Raw genomic sequence first — 22,355 nt, forward strand, 5'->3', positions numbered from 1 at the left:
TTTCATCGACAAGTCATTTGTCCGTACCGACAGTGAAAATGCTTCAGGGTGCATCACAGTCACAGCTAATCAGAACATGGTTGATTAATTAATTTGAGCCAATGAGATTTCATTGTGGGCGGGGCTAATGCTATAAATAGAAACCAAGTGACAGTCAACAAACTGAACTTTGTTCTGTACATAATGTGTTCTTGTGTGAATTACTCATTACTCACCATTACTTCAGTCTTCAGTGTCGTATAATCCTTCAGAATTAATTCTAATATGCTGATTTGATATTCAAGAAACATTTTTATTATCAATGTGTCGTGGTATACTGTTGTGAATGCATAAAGTTGTTATTTTTGTTTTCTTTGTGAGAAATAAATATTCTTGTAGCTTCATAAAACGGTTGGTGGTACGGTTGAACCACTGACGTCACATGGACTATTTTAACGATGTTGTTACTACCTTTCTGGGCCTTGAACGTATCAGTTGTGTTGCTGTCTATACAGGCTCAGAAAGCTCTCGGATTTCATCAAAAATATCTTAATATGTGTTCCGAAGATGAACGAAGGTTTTACGGGTTCAGTTTTATCCTCCAACTGTTGCTCTACCAAGACAGTTGTTGACACGCAAGAAAAAAAATGACTGTGGAAAAAGACTATGCAAATGCTTGTTAAAGCGGCCCATACAACAACACTGAGAAAGCAAGCCTTTCTCTCTCCCTTTTATAATGGGGTTTTGTTTTGAAATTAATTTGTATATTTGAATGAATCTTTTTAGGTTAATGAACTGTTTTTGTTCACTTCAATGCACTATGAATCATATGATTCATTCACTGAACCGATCTGAACAAAACTGCAACATCTCATTTGTGAAAAAACTGGGAAATACTGAATCTCATTCACCAATAATTGCATGGATTATTACTTGTCATGAAAAAAAAAATCTGCCTAATTTACAACACATACATATACACATGAAATTGATCTTAACCTCGTAACCACAGTGTATGATAAAACATATGAAATATATGTATAAAATGTAATGTTAACAATTATCAAGAGTATGTGATTTTTGCATGTGTTTGGTTTCAGTTTTTCATTCATTTAGAACTGATTTTTGTATTGATGAACCATGATTTGTTCATGACCACATTCATATGCAGATCTCACTCACAAATTCATGCGTACACACACTTAATGAATGAGACCTGTTGTTTGTGAACAAACTGAATTAAGGTTGTCTAGGATATCTCATCTGTGAATGAATCAGATGAATCAAGCATCTTGTTCATGAACGAACATCTACACAAATCTTATATCCTCAGCCTCAGAGCATTCACACAGAAAAACACCAGTTCAAGTGCACTGAACATCCATAGTACATCTGTATCGACCTGTAAGATCTGATATTTGACGGACGGGTAAAGCTGTAAACAAGCTTGATATTTGCTCATGATTCATTCTCCAGTGCTGATACCAACAGCTTGTGATTTTTAGCAAGCCACCAGTCGACTTTGACACAATCGTTGCCTTGCACCTAGACGGACCACAGATCATGAAAGCACTGTGCCATGTCATACCCGCAGCAAAGGCAGCCACACACGCACAGTCGCATGCCTCTGTGGCGTATGAGAGGGGTGTTTAAAATGCAAACTTTAAAAAGGGCAGCACAGTAAATATCCTCTGCGGAGTGCTGATAAGGTCAACTGTCAGTCTTCAGGCACCATGAGGCAGAGAATGTGAAAATGGGACAATTCATATCCCCTCTTTAAGCTGTCATAGCAGGGCTTGTCATGCATGCCATTACATGGGGCCGGACTGTAACAAGCTCCCTGGGATGTAAAAAGATATGCACATAATAAAATCGCCCTCGCCAGTCTGCCAGTGATTGACTGTGAGTACAGCCGTGGGCGACACCGGGCTGTGCCCACCTATGGCTTGTGAATAGTTTTTCTATTTATAAAGATATGGAGCCTGCTGTTTTATGGGTGTGTAGTCTAGGAGAGATGAGATTTAGGGCAGGATAGCGCACAAACACTCTTAAGAATGACTTGCAGGAGCCGTGAGAGAGAGTTTGATCCGCAGAGGGAGAAGGGTCAAGTTCTCTCTCGAAAAGTTTTGCTTCTTTTGCCCTTTTAAACACACACTCTCTGGATGTGCTGTAAGCATGCATTGTTAGAGAGCATTTGAGCTCTGGAAAGTGAATTTAGTGCGATTTAGCAGCTAGATTTCCTCCCAAGTTCTTCCTTAAAAAGTATCTGCTGTTTTGCCTCTTTTGCCCTTGTTCAAGCAAAGCTGCTTTAAGGCAAGCCTCCAAGGTTAGCAAAAAAATCTCCAGTTTTCATGGATGTCAATGCAGGAGTGGCTTCACTATGCATATTATTTAACAAATTGACATCCTAGCAGCTAAGCCTTATGAAAATTAACCATGGTTTTACTACAAATATGACAAAAAGACATGGTTATTGTAGTTAAACCATGGAAGCCACAAATTAACCATGGTTTTGCTACACTAACCATAGTTTAACCATGGCATTTGTAGTAAAACTAACAGTGGTTATACAAATGGTAATCAATCTGCCAAAAAAAAAAAAATAGTTACTATGCTTTTACTATAATAAAACCATGGTTAATTTTTGTAATGGGATCTTCATGTTTGCTGTCAAACGTTCATTTTGGATTGACCTCTTTTTAGAGTTTACATTAAAAAAAAAAAAGTTTTATAGAAGAAGTCACAGACAATTTTGCAACAGGTGGATTCATACTTCTCATTTATTATGTGGTATCCACAAACAGAGATTAATGTCTCACAACTCCGACAGAAATTCAGTGACATCAAGGCTATGATGTGATCGGTTATACGTATAAGGCCCATGTGATTCATGTTGGCAGTTACACTTTTTCCAATGGTAGATTTGTGGGCTCTGGTATCTCCCAATAATAAGACCATCTCTGGTTCAAGCTCTGAAAAGTGAAAACGCTAGTCTGATTTAGCTGCTAGGTTTCCTCAGTTTCCCTAGTTCTTCTTTGAAAAGGTTCAATTTCATTGCCGTTTTTCACGCCCCCTCTTGATGTGTGCTGTAAACATGCATTGTTAGAGAGTGTTCAAGCTCTGAAAAGTGAGGATGCTAATCGGATTTATCTGCTAGGTTTCCTCAGTTTCCCTGGTTCTTCCTTGAAGGTTCAGTTCTTTTGCCCTTTTAACACATGTTCTCAACGTGTGCTGTAAACATGTATCGTTAGAGAGTGTTTGAGCTCTGAAAATTGATGCTAGTCTGATTTAGCTGCTACGTTTCCTCAGACAATGCCTGTTGAAGCTAATTTGTCCAGCTGTGCAGTCTCAGAAAAAAAGCTGTCACTGGGGTGGTACCAAAAGCTGAAAGGTGCCTTTGTACCTTATTTAACCCTAAATGGTGCATTTAGTTACCACTTAAAGGTACATACTAGTAGGCCTACCAGTATATTAGTATCAGTCTTTCTTCTTTCAAATTTCAAGTTTAATTCAACATGCTACTTGCTGTTTCTTTGTAATTATTTGTTAAATTTGCTAGCAGCATCTGAGTGAAAATTGTTTCCTTTTTAATGGTCACAAAGTAATTACTTATTGAAAGAAGTAACTATACAGACAGTATGCAATTTAGGACACATCCCTTGCCTTTTTTCAGTGCAGTATGCATTGGAAGATCATTGAATGCACTTTGGGGTTAAAGGGTTAAAGTTTAGCTGGTTAGCATAGTCTCTGTAACTCACCCTTTTGGTAAATTCTAGAAATACATGCAGGTTCTAAAAAATATTATTCATTTTACATCTTGATGGGTATAAACAGAATACTCTGAATATGCTTTATTGTTTAGAATAGCATGGACTGATGAACGGTGCACAATAAGACGAAGGACATCAGTTAAAGTAAATAGGGTGAATTTTGATTTGACAGTGTCTTTAACGCTGAACTTTTATCCAAGGGTACAGTATCAGATTTGCTCAATTATTATGCAGAGGCACAGTCTGTTAATTCCTCTGTAATGTGAAAACAGCTCCTGTGTGGTATCAGACCCCATATATTTCATTAAACTGTCATCAGACTTGAAACACAAGCTTGAATCGCAAGGCGCCACAGTCTAATTCTGCCCCCCTCCTGTCTCCACTGTCTACACTCACTGTCACTGATATTAAACAAATATTTTCACTCTGGTGGGGGGAAATCTAGCAGCAGCAGGCAGAATTCAATGAGGCTTTGTGTTGGAAGAATGAAAGCCAAAAGAAGGGAAATTCGTTTTTAAGGGGTAAAAACAAGACAGAGTGAATCGGCTTCCAAGGATCCAGTTTTAGTTTGTACGGATATGTTTATATTGCACTTACATCACAATGATTTTTTGTAAGATTATTGGAGTATGTTTTAAAATAAAATACTATTTCAGTCTTTACACTTCAAAATTTCACATTTAATTCAATGTGTTACTTGACGTTTCTTTGTAATCTTTTTTTCCAGTCTAGCCCAGTGAACCTTAATTGGATCGTTGTAAAGGTGCTTATACTCTTTTTTTTTTTTTTAGCAAGCAGATATACTGTGTATTAGGGCTGCCAATCAATATAAATTTAATTAATAACATGATATGCAAATTACCCCATTAAATTGGCAGCCCTAAATATGTGTATCTGCAACTTTGTTGATGCCAAACACTGTAACTGAATCCAGCAAGGATTCAGTCCCCTCAGACCTTCCCTCCAGCAGTCTTCCTCACGCTGTGCATCACAAGCAGACGATTGCGGCCCATCTTTGTTATTTGTTTAAGCCTCATAATGAATTCTCGGATGGAAGAGACACAAATGATGATAAATTCCTGCCTCTGACTTTGTGGTAATGCCATATTTACCAGAAGTCAATCAATTTGCCATAGCAGCACGTCGCGAAGGGAATGCATTGTGGGAGAGGGAGCAGAAATGGAGATTGATTCTTACAGGGTGACGCTCTCTCAATCACCCAGCTGTTGCAGATACAGACTAAAGGATGATGGATGATGGCTGGCCGGTGTGTCCAGTTAAGGCCAAAGAAGCACACCTGTTCTAGTTTTAATCCTTCCTGTCCAAGGAAATTGATTGTGAGGTTTTCCGTTTATCCTAGTAGAGGCCATGAGCACAAATGGGCTGGACCTCAAAATGGTGGTCAGCCTCTGTCCTCAATATGTCCTATAACTAGGATTTCTGGCCTTTTGTTGTAGAGAAATGAAACGACAATTCTAGCATTTGTATGACAGGTTTGTCATTAGTTCATTTGTTTTATACAACAGTCTATCTGTTTGATAAACAGATTTTTTATATATATCATGCAATTGGCTTATTGATGCATTTTATTTGCTTAATAAAATCCAATGTTTCTCATTAAATAATTAAAATTCACTGTGCATGTTGTGATAAATCAAAGTTTTTCACACAAGATTCCAATTCTGACTTTCTGAGTTTAATGGAACGCAGTATAATAAAAGGTCTGAATTAAGCTTTTTTAGCATGACATTTAACCCCTTATTAAAGCCTACTATTAAGTTATAACTTAAATATCCTATTAATTATCTAAGTGTGGGAGTCCTTTCAAATCAACATAAGACTTAAGAAAGTCTTTCTTCTGTAGAACACAAAAGCAGATATTTTGACGAAAAATGGGGTACATACAACAATGAAAGGCATATGGGTTTGGAAAGACATGAAGGTAAAGGTTGGGGGGAACTATCCCTTTAAGTCAAAATTAATCTGAAATATCACATGGCAGAGAAAGACGGACTCTAATGAGGGAAAATATGATCAATATTTCCGACCTCCTGGCCTGGCGTCAATTCTGAAAGGTCAGAGATCAAGTAGGCTTGGGTTCTCTCGTTAAGATGTCATTAACAATTTAAGTGGAGCATCATTGTCTTGTGTCTCTCTATTTCTTTAAGGTTAATTGAGTGAGGGCATGTCCTGTCACTGAGCTCAACATTAATATATTCTTTTCTTAACACCGCAAATCTCGAGGGAACATGCTGGCCCTCCAGCACACATTTTAATTATATTAGAAAAACTGTGATTGATGCTTCTTTTTTTTAATCTAGACCCACGTCGAGACTCAGTGTCAACATTCATTAAGTAGGCTTGCATTTCAATGAGCAAATATTTAACATGGGCTATGTTTTCATTATTAACTGATTCTGTCAGATCTTATTAGACATACCTTCTTTCTTACCTGTTATTTCTCTTTTCCATTCTCCTCTTCCTTAAATTTTTTATGTTTTCAGGAGACTGAAGCGTCTACCTCTCCAAGTTCTTTAGTTACACAGGCTTTCTCTGTTTCTGCAGGACTAGACCACAAATCCAGCCTAAGGCATCGCAGATGCGTTATAAGCGGCTCCAGAGCGACAAAGCACCGTCAGAGTCCACCCAGCCCGCAGGTGCACATCCACATCCACAGACATTCAGCTGCCAGAGAGTGCTGTCATTATGAGAGAAAAAAGAAAGCAAGAGAAACAGACAAAGAGACAGATGGAGAGAAGCAGAATGAAGAAAGAGGAGATGCGTAAAAAAGAGACCGAGAGAAAGAGGTCTATGTTGAGAATGGAATTGCATACAACACTTTTTTTTAAAGTATGTGAAACAGTAAGCAATATGGAATGATAATTCACAAATGCGTATAATATATACAGTGAGGAAAAGAAGTATTTGAACACCCTGCTATTTTGCAAGTTCTCCCACTTAGAAATCATGGAGGGGTCTGAAATTGTCATCGTAGGTGCATGTCCACTGTGAGAGACATAATCTAAAAAAAATCCAGAAATCACAATGTATGATTTTTAACTATTTATTTGTATGATACAGCTGCAAATAAGTATTTGAACACCTGAGAAAATCAATGTTAATATTTGTTACAGTAGCCTTTGTTTGCAATTACAGAGGTCAAACGTTTCCTGTAGTTTTTCACCAGGTTTGCACACACTGCAGGAGGGATTTTGGCCCACTCCTCCACACAGATCTTCTCTAGATCAGTCAGGTTTCTGGCCTGTCGCTGAGAAACACGGAGTTTGAGCTCCCTCAAAGATTCTCTATTGGGTTTAGGTCTGGAGACTGGCTAGGCCACGCCAGAACCTTGATATGCTTCTTACAGAGCCACTCCTTGGTTATCCTGGCTGTGTGCTTGGTCATTGTCATGTTGGAAGACCCAGCCTCGACCCATCTTCAATGCTCTAACTGAGGGAAGGAGGTTGTTCCCCAAAATCTCGCAATACATGGCCCCGGTCATCCTCTCCTTAATACAGTGCAGTCGCCCTGTCCCATGTGCAGAAAAACACCCCAAAGCATGATGCTACCACCCCATGCTTCACAGTAGGGATGGTGTTCTTGGGATGGTACTCATCATTCTTCTTCCTCCAAACACGTTTAGTGGAATTATGACCAAAAAGTTCTATTTTGGTCTCATCTGACCACATGACTTTCTCCCATGACTCCTCTGGATCATCCAAATGGTCATTGGCAAACTTAAGTCGGGCCTGGACATGTGCTGGTTTAAGCAGGGGAACCTTCCGTGCCATGCATGATTTCAAACCATGACATCTTAGTGTATTACCAACAGTAACCTTGGAAACGGTGGTCATTGACCAGCTCCTCCCGTGTAGTTCTGGGCTGATTTCTCACCATTCTTAGGATCATTGAGACCCCACGAGGTGAGATCTTGCATGGAGCCCCAGTCCGAGGGAGATTGACAGTCATGTTTAGCTTCTTCCATTTTCTAATGATTGCTCCAACAGTGGACCTTTTTTCACCAAGCTGCTTGGCAATTTCCCCGTAGCCCTTTCCAGCCTTGTGGAGGTGTACAATTTTGTCTCTAGTGTCTTTGGACAGCTCTTTGGTCTTGGCCATGTTAGTAGTTGGATTCTTACTGATTGTATGGGGTCGACAGGTGTCTTTATGCAGCTAACGACCTCAAACAGGTGCATCTAATTTAGGATAATAAATGGAGTGGAGGTGGACATTTTAAAGGCAGACTAACAGGTCTTTGAGGGTCAGAATTCTAGCTGATAGACAGGTGTTCAAATACTTATTTGCAACTGTATCATACAAATAAATAGTTAAAAAATCATACATTGTGATTTCTGGATTTTTTTTTTAGATTATGTCTCTCACATTGGACATGCACCTACGATGACAATTTCAGACCCCTCCGTGATTTCTAGGTGGGAGAACTTGCAAAATAGCAGGGTGTTCAAATACTTATTTTCCTCACTGTATATGTATGTATGTATATATATATATATATATATATATACATGGGTGCACATAACTTTTTCAGCCTGGTTCTCATATGAGAACCTGCAGATTTGGTTTGGTCCTCACACGGGCTATGGCATGTAGTGTGACCCATAAAATATAACTATTAAAAAAAATATTAATAATAGTGATAATAATATTATTGCACTTTATTTCGTTTTTTTTTTTAATTTAAAAAATAAAATAAAATAACTAACTAAAAATAATAAACTAAATAATCAAGTGTGATAATACTATTTTATTTTATTTTTTTTAAAAAGGGAGTATTACATACAAATGCAATTATTTTATAGTAAACTTAAAAATAAAATGCTAATATTTTTTATTATTATCATTATTTTAATTTACATTTTCATCATTGTCAAACGTAAAATCAGAGAACTTTTATTTTGGCGGGTTGCCGGCAAGTAAGTATTATGCGCTTCCGGGTTTAGCGCTGCTGATGGAAGAGCGTCAGTGAATGAAATGTCACAGTTTTGCTTTGAAAACGGCAGCGGGTAGCCTAGATTGTGCTTTCAGTTTGGATAGAAATCTTATACAGTACAGTTTGTCGATCTAAAATGGTAATTGTGCATTAACAGCTGTCAACCATATCGGTACGCAAATGCGCTGTCAGAACTTATTTACACAGCGCATTTTTAATAATATATATATATATTATTATTATTATTATTATTTTTATTTTATTTTTTAAGTTGCACCACCAATTAAGCTATTTTAACTAATATACACGGACATTTAGCAATAATTTAAAATAAAAAAAGAATGTGTATTTTTAAAAATGTGCATTTCTTAAGAAAAAGTATATGTATTTATTATATTATAGTATATTAACAAATGTTATATTATTAAACACTTGTGTTTTTTTCCCCCTCTCAATTTCTTTTTCTTTCTTTTTTTTTTTTTTTTGTAGCCTGGCTGTTGTGGACCCCAGTAAGAGTTACAAAGTTGTGCATTAAAACAGCTGGTATTTATGTATTTATTTATAGGCATATTCTTGTATGTATGTGGATATGGGAGCATATTGAGATTATTGGTTTATCCATTAAAAACAATAAACACTGTTTGCATTTTAAATTCAAGTTTGTGTAAAAAACAAAACAAAACAAAAAAACAGTAAATTGCGAGCAATGTGTTATGTGGTATAATGCATATTTTGGCAATTTATTTTATGTATACAAAAACAAAAAAAATGCATACTGTGCTCCGGAAACATATTATGTTCTGCAGAAATGATAAGAGTAGTATATTATTTCCAGTATAGCCAAGACAGGTTTTTAGTATTCTACGAACAGACTTTGCTCACTCCATTTCTAAATTAAACATAGGATATTGTGTTTTCTCACAGACTAGACAAATGAAATACAAATCGTTACCAGATATGTCAGTCTGATGCAATTTTATGCAATGTGTGTAAGGATGTGTGTGTACTCAGCAGACGTGGAGAGCTTTTTGCGTCACCTGTGAGGACGAGTTCGAAGCTCACGGTTTGAAGAAAAAAATATTGGTTTTAATCCCCATGACTTGACGGACACAAGCCAACTCTCAAATAAACAAAAACACCACTGGATACAAAACACACTATCATAAATCACAAAGTCTCAGGGTGCTTTTTCAGCTAATCCTAGCCTAGCCTATTCTCACATTTGTATTCCCCTGCAGTCACACAAACTGAATTTATTCGATTGCTTCTCACCATACATGGACTTGTTACGGATTGAAAAATGAGAGACTTGGGTGTCTTTGTTGTAACCATGGTAACATATCCACGTCCATGCTGTTAATGTGTAGATGCTCTTGTGCTTGTTAAAGTAAATACAGATAACCATGTTTTCTCTTCACACTAATACTGTATTTCTTCATTTTCGACTCACAAAATGGTATTTGCTGATTTTATTCTACTAAGATTACAATATCTCTTATTATAAACTCTAATGCTTGAATACAAAATCATTTAACCCCAAATCACATTTTCAGAGTCAGTTTAAGTTTGTAGGCAACAAAGTACATTTTTAGGCCACAACATGATAAATATTAGTACTCACCTTTCCAAAACCAATGAGCTGGTTAACTAGACATAATTTCAAGTCATCGCAGACATAATCCTAATGTGAAGGCTGTTCCAAGCATATATTTTGAAATCTGTATCACCACCATGTGTATCCATTGAGGGTAAAGCAGTCGCAGAATGCTCTGCAACAAGGTGGAAAAGTAACATTTTAAATATAGATTCAAAAATATCTTTTTATTTCAAGAGAACAAATTATCAGTAAATTAGCTGAACCAGACACGGCAAGATTCCAGCGACAAACAATATTTGGCTGTCCACACCACACGCGACAACAACGCAGCGCAACAAAATCACTCAAATATCACAGCCATTCAGAAGCGCACTGCACTCCCAATGAAATCTATAAGTTTATAATCTAAATCATAAATATTAAACCTTTTAACATTATTAAAAGTACCTACTGAAGGACTGATACCACCTTGTTATGGAATACGCTTGTTGGTTCGCATTGAGTTCACAGTTTTAACGAGGCCTACACGTTTGCTTTAATTTATTTTAAGATCTAAAGTAAACTATCTATGGATTTTTTTTCACATTTCTGGGTTTTTCAGCAGCAGAAGTCGTCATAATTGGGTTAACTTTGAGAGCAGTGAATGGGAGAGTACCATAAAAATATTTTTTGCATTCCTATTTGCTCAAATAGCAAAAGAAAAACTCTATGATAGTGTGTTCACGACTTTCAAAAATAAAAAAGAGAAAAATTTGAGAGAAACTGCTAATGGCAGTCAGAAGAGAGAATGATGTCAAATTTACCATCCCTCCCATAGCATTAGAAACACCCTTGCATTAGCATTAAATAGTTTAGTTTTTTTTTTGTAATTTGATGCCAAGGTGATATAATACAAATTATAGTGTTATAAATGTACATACATTAAAAAAAAAAAAAAAATCGAAATATAAAAAAAAAGCTTTCAAGGATTTACCATGCTGATAACCACTGAAACGCCTTGTGAAAAGGGTCCATTGTTACTTTAAGTATGGCTATAAAGGTCACACAAAATGATATTCAAACTCATATTAGACACTTTTAACTTTGATTAAAGTACATAATCAGTACCAAAGATTATCGTTGTCATAGTTTGTATACTGTTTTTCTAGCCGCAACGTCGCAGAAAAATAGAAACGTTTTTAAAATAGAAACTTTGCGTGTCGCTGTCTCAGCTGGTTAGGACAAAACCTCCGATTAACATGGAAAATGTTACCGCAGCGCTGCATGTGGTTAGGACACGGTGTTACACAAAATACTATTTTTCTCATTGTTCATGTGTAGTATGTATTTTTTGTGTTTGTGTTGTTGTTAGCTTAGCAACATGCTAACATTATACACTAATGCTGTTCTGTTTATAGCAGTCTATAGGCTAGTCCTAACAGGAAGACAATTACCATTGTCTGTATTTCAGATTAGTTCAGATCAGATTAGTTTTTGATTTATTAATATTAGCCATATTGCAATGGTCAAAGCCGGTTTGCTAATACTTGAGAGCAAGTTGACTGTGTGCCTGCAACAATAGTTATGTATGAATATAGGCTAGGCCATATCTGCAATAGATTTAATTAAGCAGATAATTTTGTGAAACTAGCACACAACAACATGAAGGTGTTAGCTAACATGACATTAAAAAGTTATCATAGTTTACCTGTAATATTAAGTTAATATAAGAACACAAACTAACACATTCTCACCTGTGACAGGTTATCCCTCTTCTTTTGATTCTTTAAATGTGTTACTTGTTACTGGAGTAATCAAATGTGGGACCTACACATATACTATGGTTATAAGGGATTAGGATGCTATTTTACAAGATTGATGACTATACTCTAGGTTTTGGAACAGAGATATTGACTCTAGCTGCTGGTTTCATTCGGCAGCATTAATTAAACACTGTGCTGTAATCAAATGAAAGGTGGATTCATTGGCTGCAGTACAGCATGACACTGTTGGCTGGTCTCCATAACTGTCTGCCCTTGAAGCAACTTGAAAGAGGATAAATAGCCCAAAAAACATTAATTACATTCAGCTAAACTAGGTTAGAAACAGATGACTGGATTACTAAAGGCTGGCCATGAGAATAATAAAAAATAATGCGATATTCTCCGAGAAAAAAAACTGGATATTCTTTGACATTTGAAAACATTAGTGCTTTTGTGCTGATGTCATTACACTGTTGATTAAGATGTTTCATATGCTTGATGTCTTTCAAAAATACAGTACACACACCCACACATTATTTCTATTCCATTCACACATACAACAAAACCTGAATGAATCTTTGCTCGAGTTGCTTGTTCTCTAAATTCAGCTATTTATTCATTCCAAGCCAGGAATGAAAAATAGCTGAATTTGGAGATCAAGCTGTAATGAAACAGCTGCGAGAAGCTTAAACCCGAAGCTGTTTTTAAGGTGGTGAAACCCTTGCTGCCATTCAACGAAGACCCTCCAGATGGTGGCCCACTGTTTGAGCAAAGCATGATGGGAATAGCAAAGACCTCTGCTCTGTTTGTTTTCAGTTAGTATGGATCTCACGAGCATCTCCTGGAAGCGGTAGAAGGGAAGGGAGAGAGACAAGCGTCTGACAGTCTGTTTACCTGTGTGTTTATTCACTATCGCTCTAGGGAGTCTAGGTTTAGGAACCATTTTCTGGTGACAGATGTTCAATGTTTTTCTTGGAACTGACCTTTCGTTCCTGCAATTTCTGTATTGGTAATGCTTTAAATTAAACTTAAAGCATTTTATTGTATGAAATAGTAATGTTCAACCTTTTCCATATTCCTTAAACATTAAATGCTTTATATATACAGGTTTAATATTTTGCAATTCAATTTATGTGGCTTCTGCACACATTTATAGCTATATAAATTTGTGTGTGTATATATATATATATATATATATATATATATATATATATATATATATATATATGTGCAGTGAATTATAATAAATGATATTGCACTTTTTATTTGACATGCTATAATTTAAACATTTTAAAGGTGTGATATAATCAGCAGTTAAGTTAATAACTTTCATAGTTTGCTTTATGTAATTTTAAAACAATTTTTCTAAATAATTGAAAAAACTTTTTACATGTGTGTTAAGTGTGTGTAGATGGATAGACAGAGCGACAGAACGATAGATAGAAGGATAGATAGATAGATAGATAGAATGATAGATAGATAGATACAGTATCTCACAGAAGTGAGTACACCTCTCACATTTTTGTAAATATTTTATTATATCTTTTCATGTGACAACACTGAAGAAATGACACTTTGCTACAATGTAGAGTAGTGAGTGTACAGCTTGTATAACAGTGTAAATTTGCTGTCCCCTCAAAATAACTCAACACACAGCCATTAATGTCTAAACCGCTGGCCACAAAAGTGAGTACACCCCTAAGTGAAAATGTCCAAATTGGGCCCAAATTTTCTCTCCCTGGTGTCATGTGACTCGTTAGTGTTACAAGGTATCAGCTGTGAATGGGGAGCAGGCATGTTAAATTTGTTGTTATCGCTCTCACTCTCTCATACTGGTCACTGGAAGTTCAACATGGCACCTCATGGCAAAGAACTCTCTGAGGATCTGAAAAAAGAATTGTTGCTCTACATAAAGATGGCGTAGACCAGGGCTATTCAATTGGCGGCCCGCGGGCCCAATCCGGCCCGCCAATCATCTTCATCCGGCCCGAGGAAGAGTACGCAGGTTGCACATTCGCCTTGAATTGTTCTTGCACTAATTAGTTTGTCCACAAGGTGGCAACACTGGCCCGGGCCAGCCAAAAAGAAAGACGTAATAACAACAATCTACCGGATACCGTAGATGGCGAGATGGCAGCGTTGACAAGCGCTTATTTGAGGGAGTTATGAGATATCCACAATTATAACGTTAGTTTAAACAAATTTAAAGGCAGTGTTATCGGTCATAACGTCTGGGGAGAAATAGCGCCGACACTGGACGAAGATTTTTATCAAAGCAGGAAGTATAGTTTGAAAATCTGCACGTTTGGCTGTACTCATAAACTGAGCCGCTAAGACAAGCGCACAAAACCACACACAATGATGTAAAAATACGTGGATTTGACGAGTTACCTCATAAACAGTCTAAATCAGTTATAAAATCCTAAATGACCGTAAAGAGTTGGGAGAAAATTGGATGTCACATCCGCCTCATGTGCATCAGGTTTTATTAAAGAAACAGCGCTGCTTTTAAAGTGAAACCTGCTGTAAGCTGCTTGATATAAATCAAAGAACTAAAGAAAAAGAGAAATCACTTGACTGCTCTGCTTGCTGATTAACTTTTGTAGCTTGAATAAAGAATAAATCAATATAGTTTATGCATACAATTTATAGTTTATGTGAAAATTGTTTTAAGTTCACTTATAAAAAGTTATATTTTTCATTAAAAATAATATAACATTTAAATTATACTGTAATATTAAATGGCTATAATTAATGGCTAAAATTAAATGGAAAAAATGGATTTAATAGAGACAACAGTAACATTATTTGTATCAATGATACTTCTTCATTAACAATAGGCTAGTAAAAAGATGCCATTAAACACATATTTAAAAGATACCATCTTTATGTTGTTTCTATATTAATTTGGAAGTTCAGTGTGAAAATATGACAACACAAATATATTAATATGCATTTAGTCACATTATTTGAATTAATTACAGAACAAATGTGAATTTGTTTTTGTTTTTTTATTGAATGGCAGACAGCACTAACCTTTTATGTTACTGTTGGTAATATTAGTTAATTTTGCAGCTGAATATGCATTTAAATTTAAAATCCAATTTTATAGGCCCCCCAAAAAAAGATCGGGACAGCCCCCCACATCCTTGGCCCCCTTCAAATGTTCAATTCGATAATCCGGCCCTCAAATTAAGTTAATTGAATAGCCCTGGCATAGACTATAAGAAGATTGCCAAGACCCTGAAACTGAGCTGCAGCACGGTGGCCAAAATCATACAGCGGTTTAACAGGACAGGTTCCACTCAGAACAGGCCTCGCCATGGTCGACCAAAGAAGTTGAGTGCACGTGCTCAGCGTCATATTCAGAGGTTGTTTTTGGGAAATAGACGTATGAGTGCTGCCAGCATTGCTGCAGAGGTTGAAGGGGTGGGGGGTCAGCCTGTCAGTGCTCAGACCATACACCGCACACTGCATCAAATTGGTCTGCATGGCTGTCGTCCCAGAAGGAAGCCTCTTCTAAAGATGATGCACAAGAAAGCCCGCAAACAGTTTGCTGAAGACAAGCAGACTAAGGACATGGATTACTGGAACCATGTCTTGTGGTCTGATGAAACCAAGATAAACTTATTTGATTCAGATGGTGTCACGCGTGTGTGGCGGCAACCAGGTGAGGATCACAAAGACAAGTGTGTCTTGCCTACAGTCAAGCATGGTGGTGGGAGTGTCATGGTCTGGGACTGCACGAGTGCTGCCGGCACTGGGGAGCTACAGTTCATTGAGGGAACCATGAATGCAAACGTACTGTGACATACTGAAGCAGAGCATGATCCCCTCCCTTCTATTCCAACATGATAACGACCCCAAACACACCTCCAAGATGACCACTGCCTTGCTAAAGAAGCTGAGGGTAAAGGTGATGGACTGGCCAAGCATGTCTCCAGACCTAAACCCTATTGAGCATCTGTGGGGCATCCTCAAACGGAAGGTGGAAGAGCACAAGGTCTCTAACATCCACCAGCTCCATGATGTCGTCATGGAGGAGTGGAAGAGGACTCAAATGGCAACCTGTGAAGCTCTGGTGAACTCCATGCCCAAGAGGGTTAAGGCAGTGCTGGAAAATAATGGTGGCCACACAAAATATTGACACTTTGGGCCCAATTTGGACATTTTCACTTAGGGGTGTACTCACTTTTGTGGCCAGTGGTTTAGACATTAATGGCTGTGTGTTGAGTTATTTTGAGGGGACAGCGAATTTACACTGTTATAAAAGCTGTACACTCACTACTTTACATTGTAGCAAAGTGTCATTTCTTCAGTGTTGTCACATGAAAAGATATAATGAAATATTTACAAAAATATGAGGGGTGTACTCACTTCTGTGAGATACAGTAGATAGATAGATAGATAGATAGATAGAACGATAGAACGATAGATAGATAGATAGATAGATAGGATAATCATAAAAGATGATAACAAAGGGCTAAAAATATTAACATATTTATTCGACACAATGTTTAAAATGCATACAATTCAACAAGAGCTTTATGAAATAATAACCAAACCGGTACACAAATGATCACAATGTTGAAAAATTCAAAACAAAAGATACACAGAAAATTAGAGGTAACATCTTAAGGTACTGACTGAGGACCTGGCTTGCTAAAGTCAATGACTCAGTGACCCTTCATGGCCTTATCCGATCATGTATCCATTACTGACCTCCTACAAGCCAGAGAGGCTTTTTACACTCAGGGCTGAAATACTCCAGTTTAGAAGTGGGTGGCAAAGTGCATCACATGCGTACACTTCAACGCAGGTACACTAGATATGATTTAATTATGTAATGCACGGTGCGGTTACCCGTACAACAAAACAACAGTTCTGATTGGAACAGTGAGTTACAGAGGACGACTGCAAAACCATCCAACAATTTTGTAATACTGAATCTTTCGGCCACAAGAGAGTGGCCTCCTACAGTTTAATTCATGACTTCTAGACACATCATTAATATTTTTCAAACAGCGCTACACGTCTCGACCGCTGAGTGACATTTATTTATTCTCCTGTCTCACTGCTAATCCTGGCTGATATTCAAACCTGGCAATCAAACTTTAAGTTGTGTGTTCACTATCTTGGCTAAAAATGTCTATCCCAGGTCCTGATGCAATGTGCAGGTAACCCAGTAACATGTAGTGTGGACTGTGTAAACTGCCAGACCAAACAAAGTATGCATGAGATTTCTGTGTATAATAGTACTTCACAAAATGAAACACAAACAACTGCATTTATTATTTTTAAAAAGCAAAAGGAATGTCAAAAATGCTTCAAGACAATTTTTACTGCATTGAACTGTGAGTGTTTGTGTGCATGTTTGTGTCAATAGTGGGCTATAAGCTAAAAATATGAAAAATTAGAACTTTGAAATCACTCCAAGAATTCAAAGTTTATTGTTTTGTGCTGGAAGATGCTTTTTGCAATGCCTCATTAAATTATTCGCTGTTATTGTTGCCGCATGGGAAATTACAAATCAGAATAGGCACATATGTTTCAGTAATTTGACAATTAGGAATAGCTCCTAATTAAGAATTACTAAAAGGAGAGAGCAGATGCACCCATTATTACAATTATAACCTTGACTTTCATCAATAAATATTCAGAAGAAATAAACATTCTTCTTTATGGTTTCAATTAAATGTAACTCAATGAGCCAAAGGGACACTTTCCCACAAGAGGTCACAGAATGAGAGGATAACACTGTTTTTGTTTCTTCTGCATCACTTAGAAAATGTGTGCCAACATTATAAATAATGTAAAAAAAAGAATAATAATAATAAAAAAAAGTTGAACTTTGAATTTATTTAGCATTTTCCTTACCAGACTGCTCAAGTTGTGCTTATTAAATCAATACGGTTTCACCTACATGGTTTGCATCTGCACAGCAAAAAAACTTCACCAACTCTCTATAGTCTTGTTTTCCAATAAAATGTTTTATAAGCATCAATGCAAGATAAATTAATAAAGATAAGATATACTATTGTTCAAAAGTTTGGGGTCAATCATATTTTTCAAGTCTCTTTTGTTCACCAAGGCTACATTTATTGGTTCAAAAATACAGTAAAAATGGAAATACTGCGAAATATTATTAGAATTTATTATAACAATTTCTTTTTGCATATATTTTAAAATGTCATTTATTCCTGTGATGGCAAAGCTGAATTTTCAGCATCATTACTCCAGTGTCTTATGAACCTTCAGAAATCAATCTAATACGCTGATTTGTGTTTTAATAGCATTTATTTATATTATCAGTGCTGGAAACAGTCGTGCTGCTTAATATTTTTGTGGAAACGGTGATTTCTTCCATTAATAAAAATGTCAATAGAACAGTATTTTTCAGAGGAAAAAATATACAAATTAAAAGGTCTTTATGGTCACTTTTGACTAATTTTATACATCCTCGCTGAATAAAAGTATTAATTTCTTACAAAGATATTTTGCTGGTCTCAAACTTTTCAACAGTAGTGTAAATATATTTTTTTCAGAGAATATTTAAATTTTTGTTCTAAATTGACAAACTTTTTTTTTTTCTTCAGAGCAGAAAAATAAGTAATTTTAAGGAAAACAATTCTTAAAATCTTAAGCAATTCTGATGTTTATTGGAAAACAAGACAAAACATAGAAAGAAAGTGTATTTTTTTTACTGTATAATGACAAAAAATAAATAAGAACAATGAAACCGAAAAGCATCGAACATGAAGTGGATCCATAAATGACAGAACTGAGTTGGCAGTTCTGTCTGATCTGCTGCCATCTTGAATCACGTATGAGTGACAAACAACAGTCCTGAGAATGCTTAGCTTTCCCCAACACCTTAAAGCTAAATTATCCATTACATTCTACAGCCTCACAATCCTCGTCTGTCCAAAGCTAAAGTTGAAGGTTAAAATAAGAGTTACCACCTTGCCTTAATTTACAACTGACAAAAACCTTCAAAACACTAAGTCATTACTGTACAAATACAATAACCAACACTGTACAATGTCTCAAGTTCTACTGCAATACAATCGTTTCTTCTTCAATCACACATTTCCAAGCGCAGAACAAAGCACTGCCAAGAAACACGGGGCGAGAAACCAGAAAATGGAGGATGAAGCTATTTTTAAAGCACCAGCATCTGTTGCGGACACCTTTTTACATGGGATTGTGAACATGGTGCATGAAATAACATGGAAATTGTATGCTAAAATGTTTAAGCTCCTCCATTTTGTTATCATATGGAAATGTAATCTGAAGGTACCAAGCACTCGGTAACCATCAGACCTCTACGCTAAACGGGGTCCAACACAAACACAGGTTCAACAGTCCACCGAGTGCAGCTCCATCAACACCAGGATGATTTAGGAATAAAGTCTCCCTCATAAAATGCTCAACACATATCCTTCCTCCTTCCAAAAAAGATGCTCACGTTCATGATGAAATGCACGTAATGAGGCGAAATACTTTAAATACGCAAAGAAAAGCCACATCAAATGAAGCGGCTCCACATCAACGTGTTGAAAAAGACGACCGAAAGTTGCTGCCAGTGTGAAGGAAGGAACGACATCTGCCCTCTTCGTGACATCGTCACGCTGTCCAGTCTCTGTTTGTGAAGCAACAATTACTTTTCATTCCTTAAACGTCTCTCGTTCCTCTGTTGCTGCACATCGGATGTCAGAACTTGTCAAAAGTGACAAGCGTGGGCTCTCTGAACTCTAGGATCTCCACGGTGGAATTGACATATTCCGAAGACGCTGCCGAGGGGAGCAGTCCGGAGTGGCATTCGGGGTCAAGGAGCGGCCCCTCTATGTAGCGTTTAAATGTGTGCGTATGTGCGAAAGAGAGATCAGTGCTTCATTGCTTTCTAAAGGCGAGTCTGAAGGTTTCTAAACTATTCCCACATACACGAGTTTGCAAGGTCATCTAGCTGAAGGTTTCCTCACCCTCGCAGTTCACATTAAGCGTCTTATTGAAGAAAATCATACTAGTAAATCGCTCGCAAAACAGTTAAAAGATTCACAAGACACAATCGGTGTTTCTTCTCAAGGTCTTTCTTCTATACAATGAGGAGTGAAGCGTGATGTTCACAGTGCTGTGATGTCACATGGTGTTGATTCTTGTCCTTCCTTCACTTGGATGGATAGATATCCAAGTTCACAATCTCGGACATCCGCAGCGATCTACTGCCTTTCTGGATGCTGATCACAAAGGGGAAGATACCGGCCCATTCTCCTGTAGGGCTGATGAACTTCAGTGCTGGTAGAGAGATAAAACAGAGTCATTTTGCAGCAAGACGCCTCCATGTGGCAAGAACGCTCCCAATCTCCTCATCAGGGGAAGCGGAACAGGTTTGAGGGCGTTGAGGTGAGGCGCTATACCTGAACCTGAGTCCCATGGTGTGCCTGAAGACACTGGATACTAGATAAGATCTTTTTCTGGTGGCCTGCCAGTGCTACACCCATCTTATCCAGTTCACTGTGAGAGAAGCGAAAGAGATGGAAGAAAATGCTTTAGCAAAGTGTTATGTTCGCAATAGCATACTACTCATACTATTTTTGCCTATTGTCCAGATTTTTAGAGCACACATATGGTATCAAACAATGCAATACATTCCATTATTTGACACAATAATACTGATTAAACTAACTAAAGTTACAGTATTTTACACAAAACCTACAAGCAATAACTTACTTTTAACATATACTTTTTCAAAATTGTAGGCAGTGCATAACATGCAGTAAATAGCATTCAATTTTGCAACATAGCTGGTATATTTGGAATGCTGCACTACTATATTACTCATACTATTTTTACAGTATGTTAATTGTATACAGAATGCAGGTTTTCTGTATGCATGGAAGCACAGCACACATTGAATCCTATAATGCAATGCACTCAACTTCCATTTACAGTGTGATTAATCGTAACTAAAGCTATTTTTTGCACGATATTTGGTAACACTTTACTTGAAGGGGTGTGCATAAGACTGACATGACACATGTCATGAATATGAAGGAGGTTTTATGCATGTTTATGTCATTAAGTGTCATTCGCTCAGTTATGTCATTTTTAATGCAAAGATGACATTATTTGACCTATCCCTAACCTAACCCTACCCTTACCCCTAACCCTAGCCCATAACAAAGACATCTCAAACAATGTCATCTTTGCATTAACTGAGCGAATAACACTTAATGACAGTTGTCATAAACATGCATAAAAACCCTTCATATTCATGACATATGTCATGTCATGATTATGAAGGTGTCATGTCAGTCTTATGCACACCCCTTCAAGTAAAGTGTAACCCAATATTTGAATAAAGTACCAAAAGTTACAACATTTCTACACTAAACTGAATTGAAAATGGATAATAATGTCAGCGCCGATAGCCTTGTGGGCATTGCACCGACATACAGTGCTGTTGTGCTACAGGCGTCCTGAGTTCGAATACTAATTCAAGGATCTTTCCCGATCCTGCCCCCCTCTCTCTCTCCAAATTCGCTTCCTGTCAACTCTAAACTATCCTATCAAAATAAAACACAAAAATAAATCTTGATAATAGATTAAAAAAAAAGAAAATGATAATAATTTAAGTTGATAACTCGTAATGAGGTCACGTGACATTTAAGCATACTACTGTTGCATACTAATGCCTGTGGAATATTGTAGTCCCATAATGCAATGAGAAATGCATATGAAACCAATTGGTGGACTCATTTTGATAGCAAAATAATCTTTACACACATTTGGATGAAAATGCAGAACAATCATGTTTGTTAGGATAACTGGATGCTATTTGCTGCCAAGTAATGAGGTCACGTTGTTTACACCATTTAACACTGTATATTATATATGGCTTTGCATACTTTTAAAAAATACTACGCTGTAAACACTTTTTCAAGTTGTAAACTGTAAACAAGTTTCCAACATATGATATGTGTGGAATGCCACTACATTTTGCAGCTTTATACAGTGCACAGTTTGTAAATTCTCAATTTGATTCTTAGTATGCAGTGAGATAATATACCATTGAGAACACAGTGAAGTGTCTCTTGAAATGCAACCAATCATTTTATACTAACATAAATTAGTGTAGCTTTTATTTACCTAGTGCTGACATACAGAACTGAGTCCAGGGTAACGTAGCCGGCGCTGGAGAAGTGTTCCTTGTACTGACCCATTTTAATCAAGTCCAGCCAGTCTTCCACCGTACTGGCCCCTGCCTCTGGAGTCACCGGGTCCTCCCTATGGTTGGACAGTCAGAATAATGGTCT

General features: G+C 37.0%; 1 protein-coding gene across 2 annotated transcripts in view; it reads right to left on the reverse strand.

The window, feature by feature from the left end:
- Nucleotides 1-16,552: 16,552 nt before the first annotated feature.
- Nucleotides 16,553-22,355, reverse strand: part of ek1 (eph-like kinase 1) — a 79,230-nt gene continuing 73,427 nt past the window's right edge. The window contains exons 16-18 of one of the 2 annotated variants that reach the window (XM_058765953.1): nt 22,189-22,326; nt 20,457-20,553; nt 16,553-20,334 (exon numbers count right to left, since the gene is read on the reverse strand). In XM_058765953.1, coding sequence (XP_058621936.1) covers nt 20,329-20,334; nt 20,457-20,553; nt 22,189-22,326 — 241 coding nt within the window. In that variant the 3' untranslated portion in view covers nt 16,553-20,328. Of the gene's footprint in view, nt 20,554-22,188; nt 22,327-22,355 lie in introns of both variants that reach the window. The other variant, XM_058765955.1, reaches the window with a different exon arrangement.

Source organism: Onychostoma macrolepis, chromosome 24 (genome assembly GCF_012432095.1).
Source record: "Onychostoma macrolepis isolate SWU-2019 chromosome 24, ASM1243209v1, whole genome shotgun sequence".
NCBI classification, from domain to species: domain Eukaryota; kingdom Metazoa; phylum Chordata; class Actinopteri; order Cypriniformes; family Cyprinidae; genus Onychostoma; species Onychostoma macrolepis.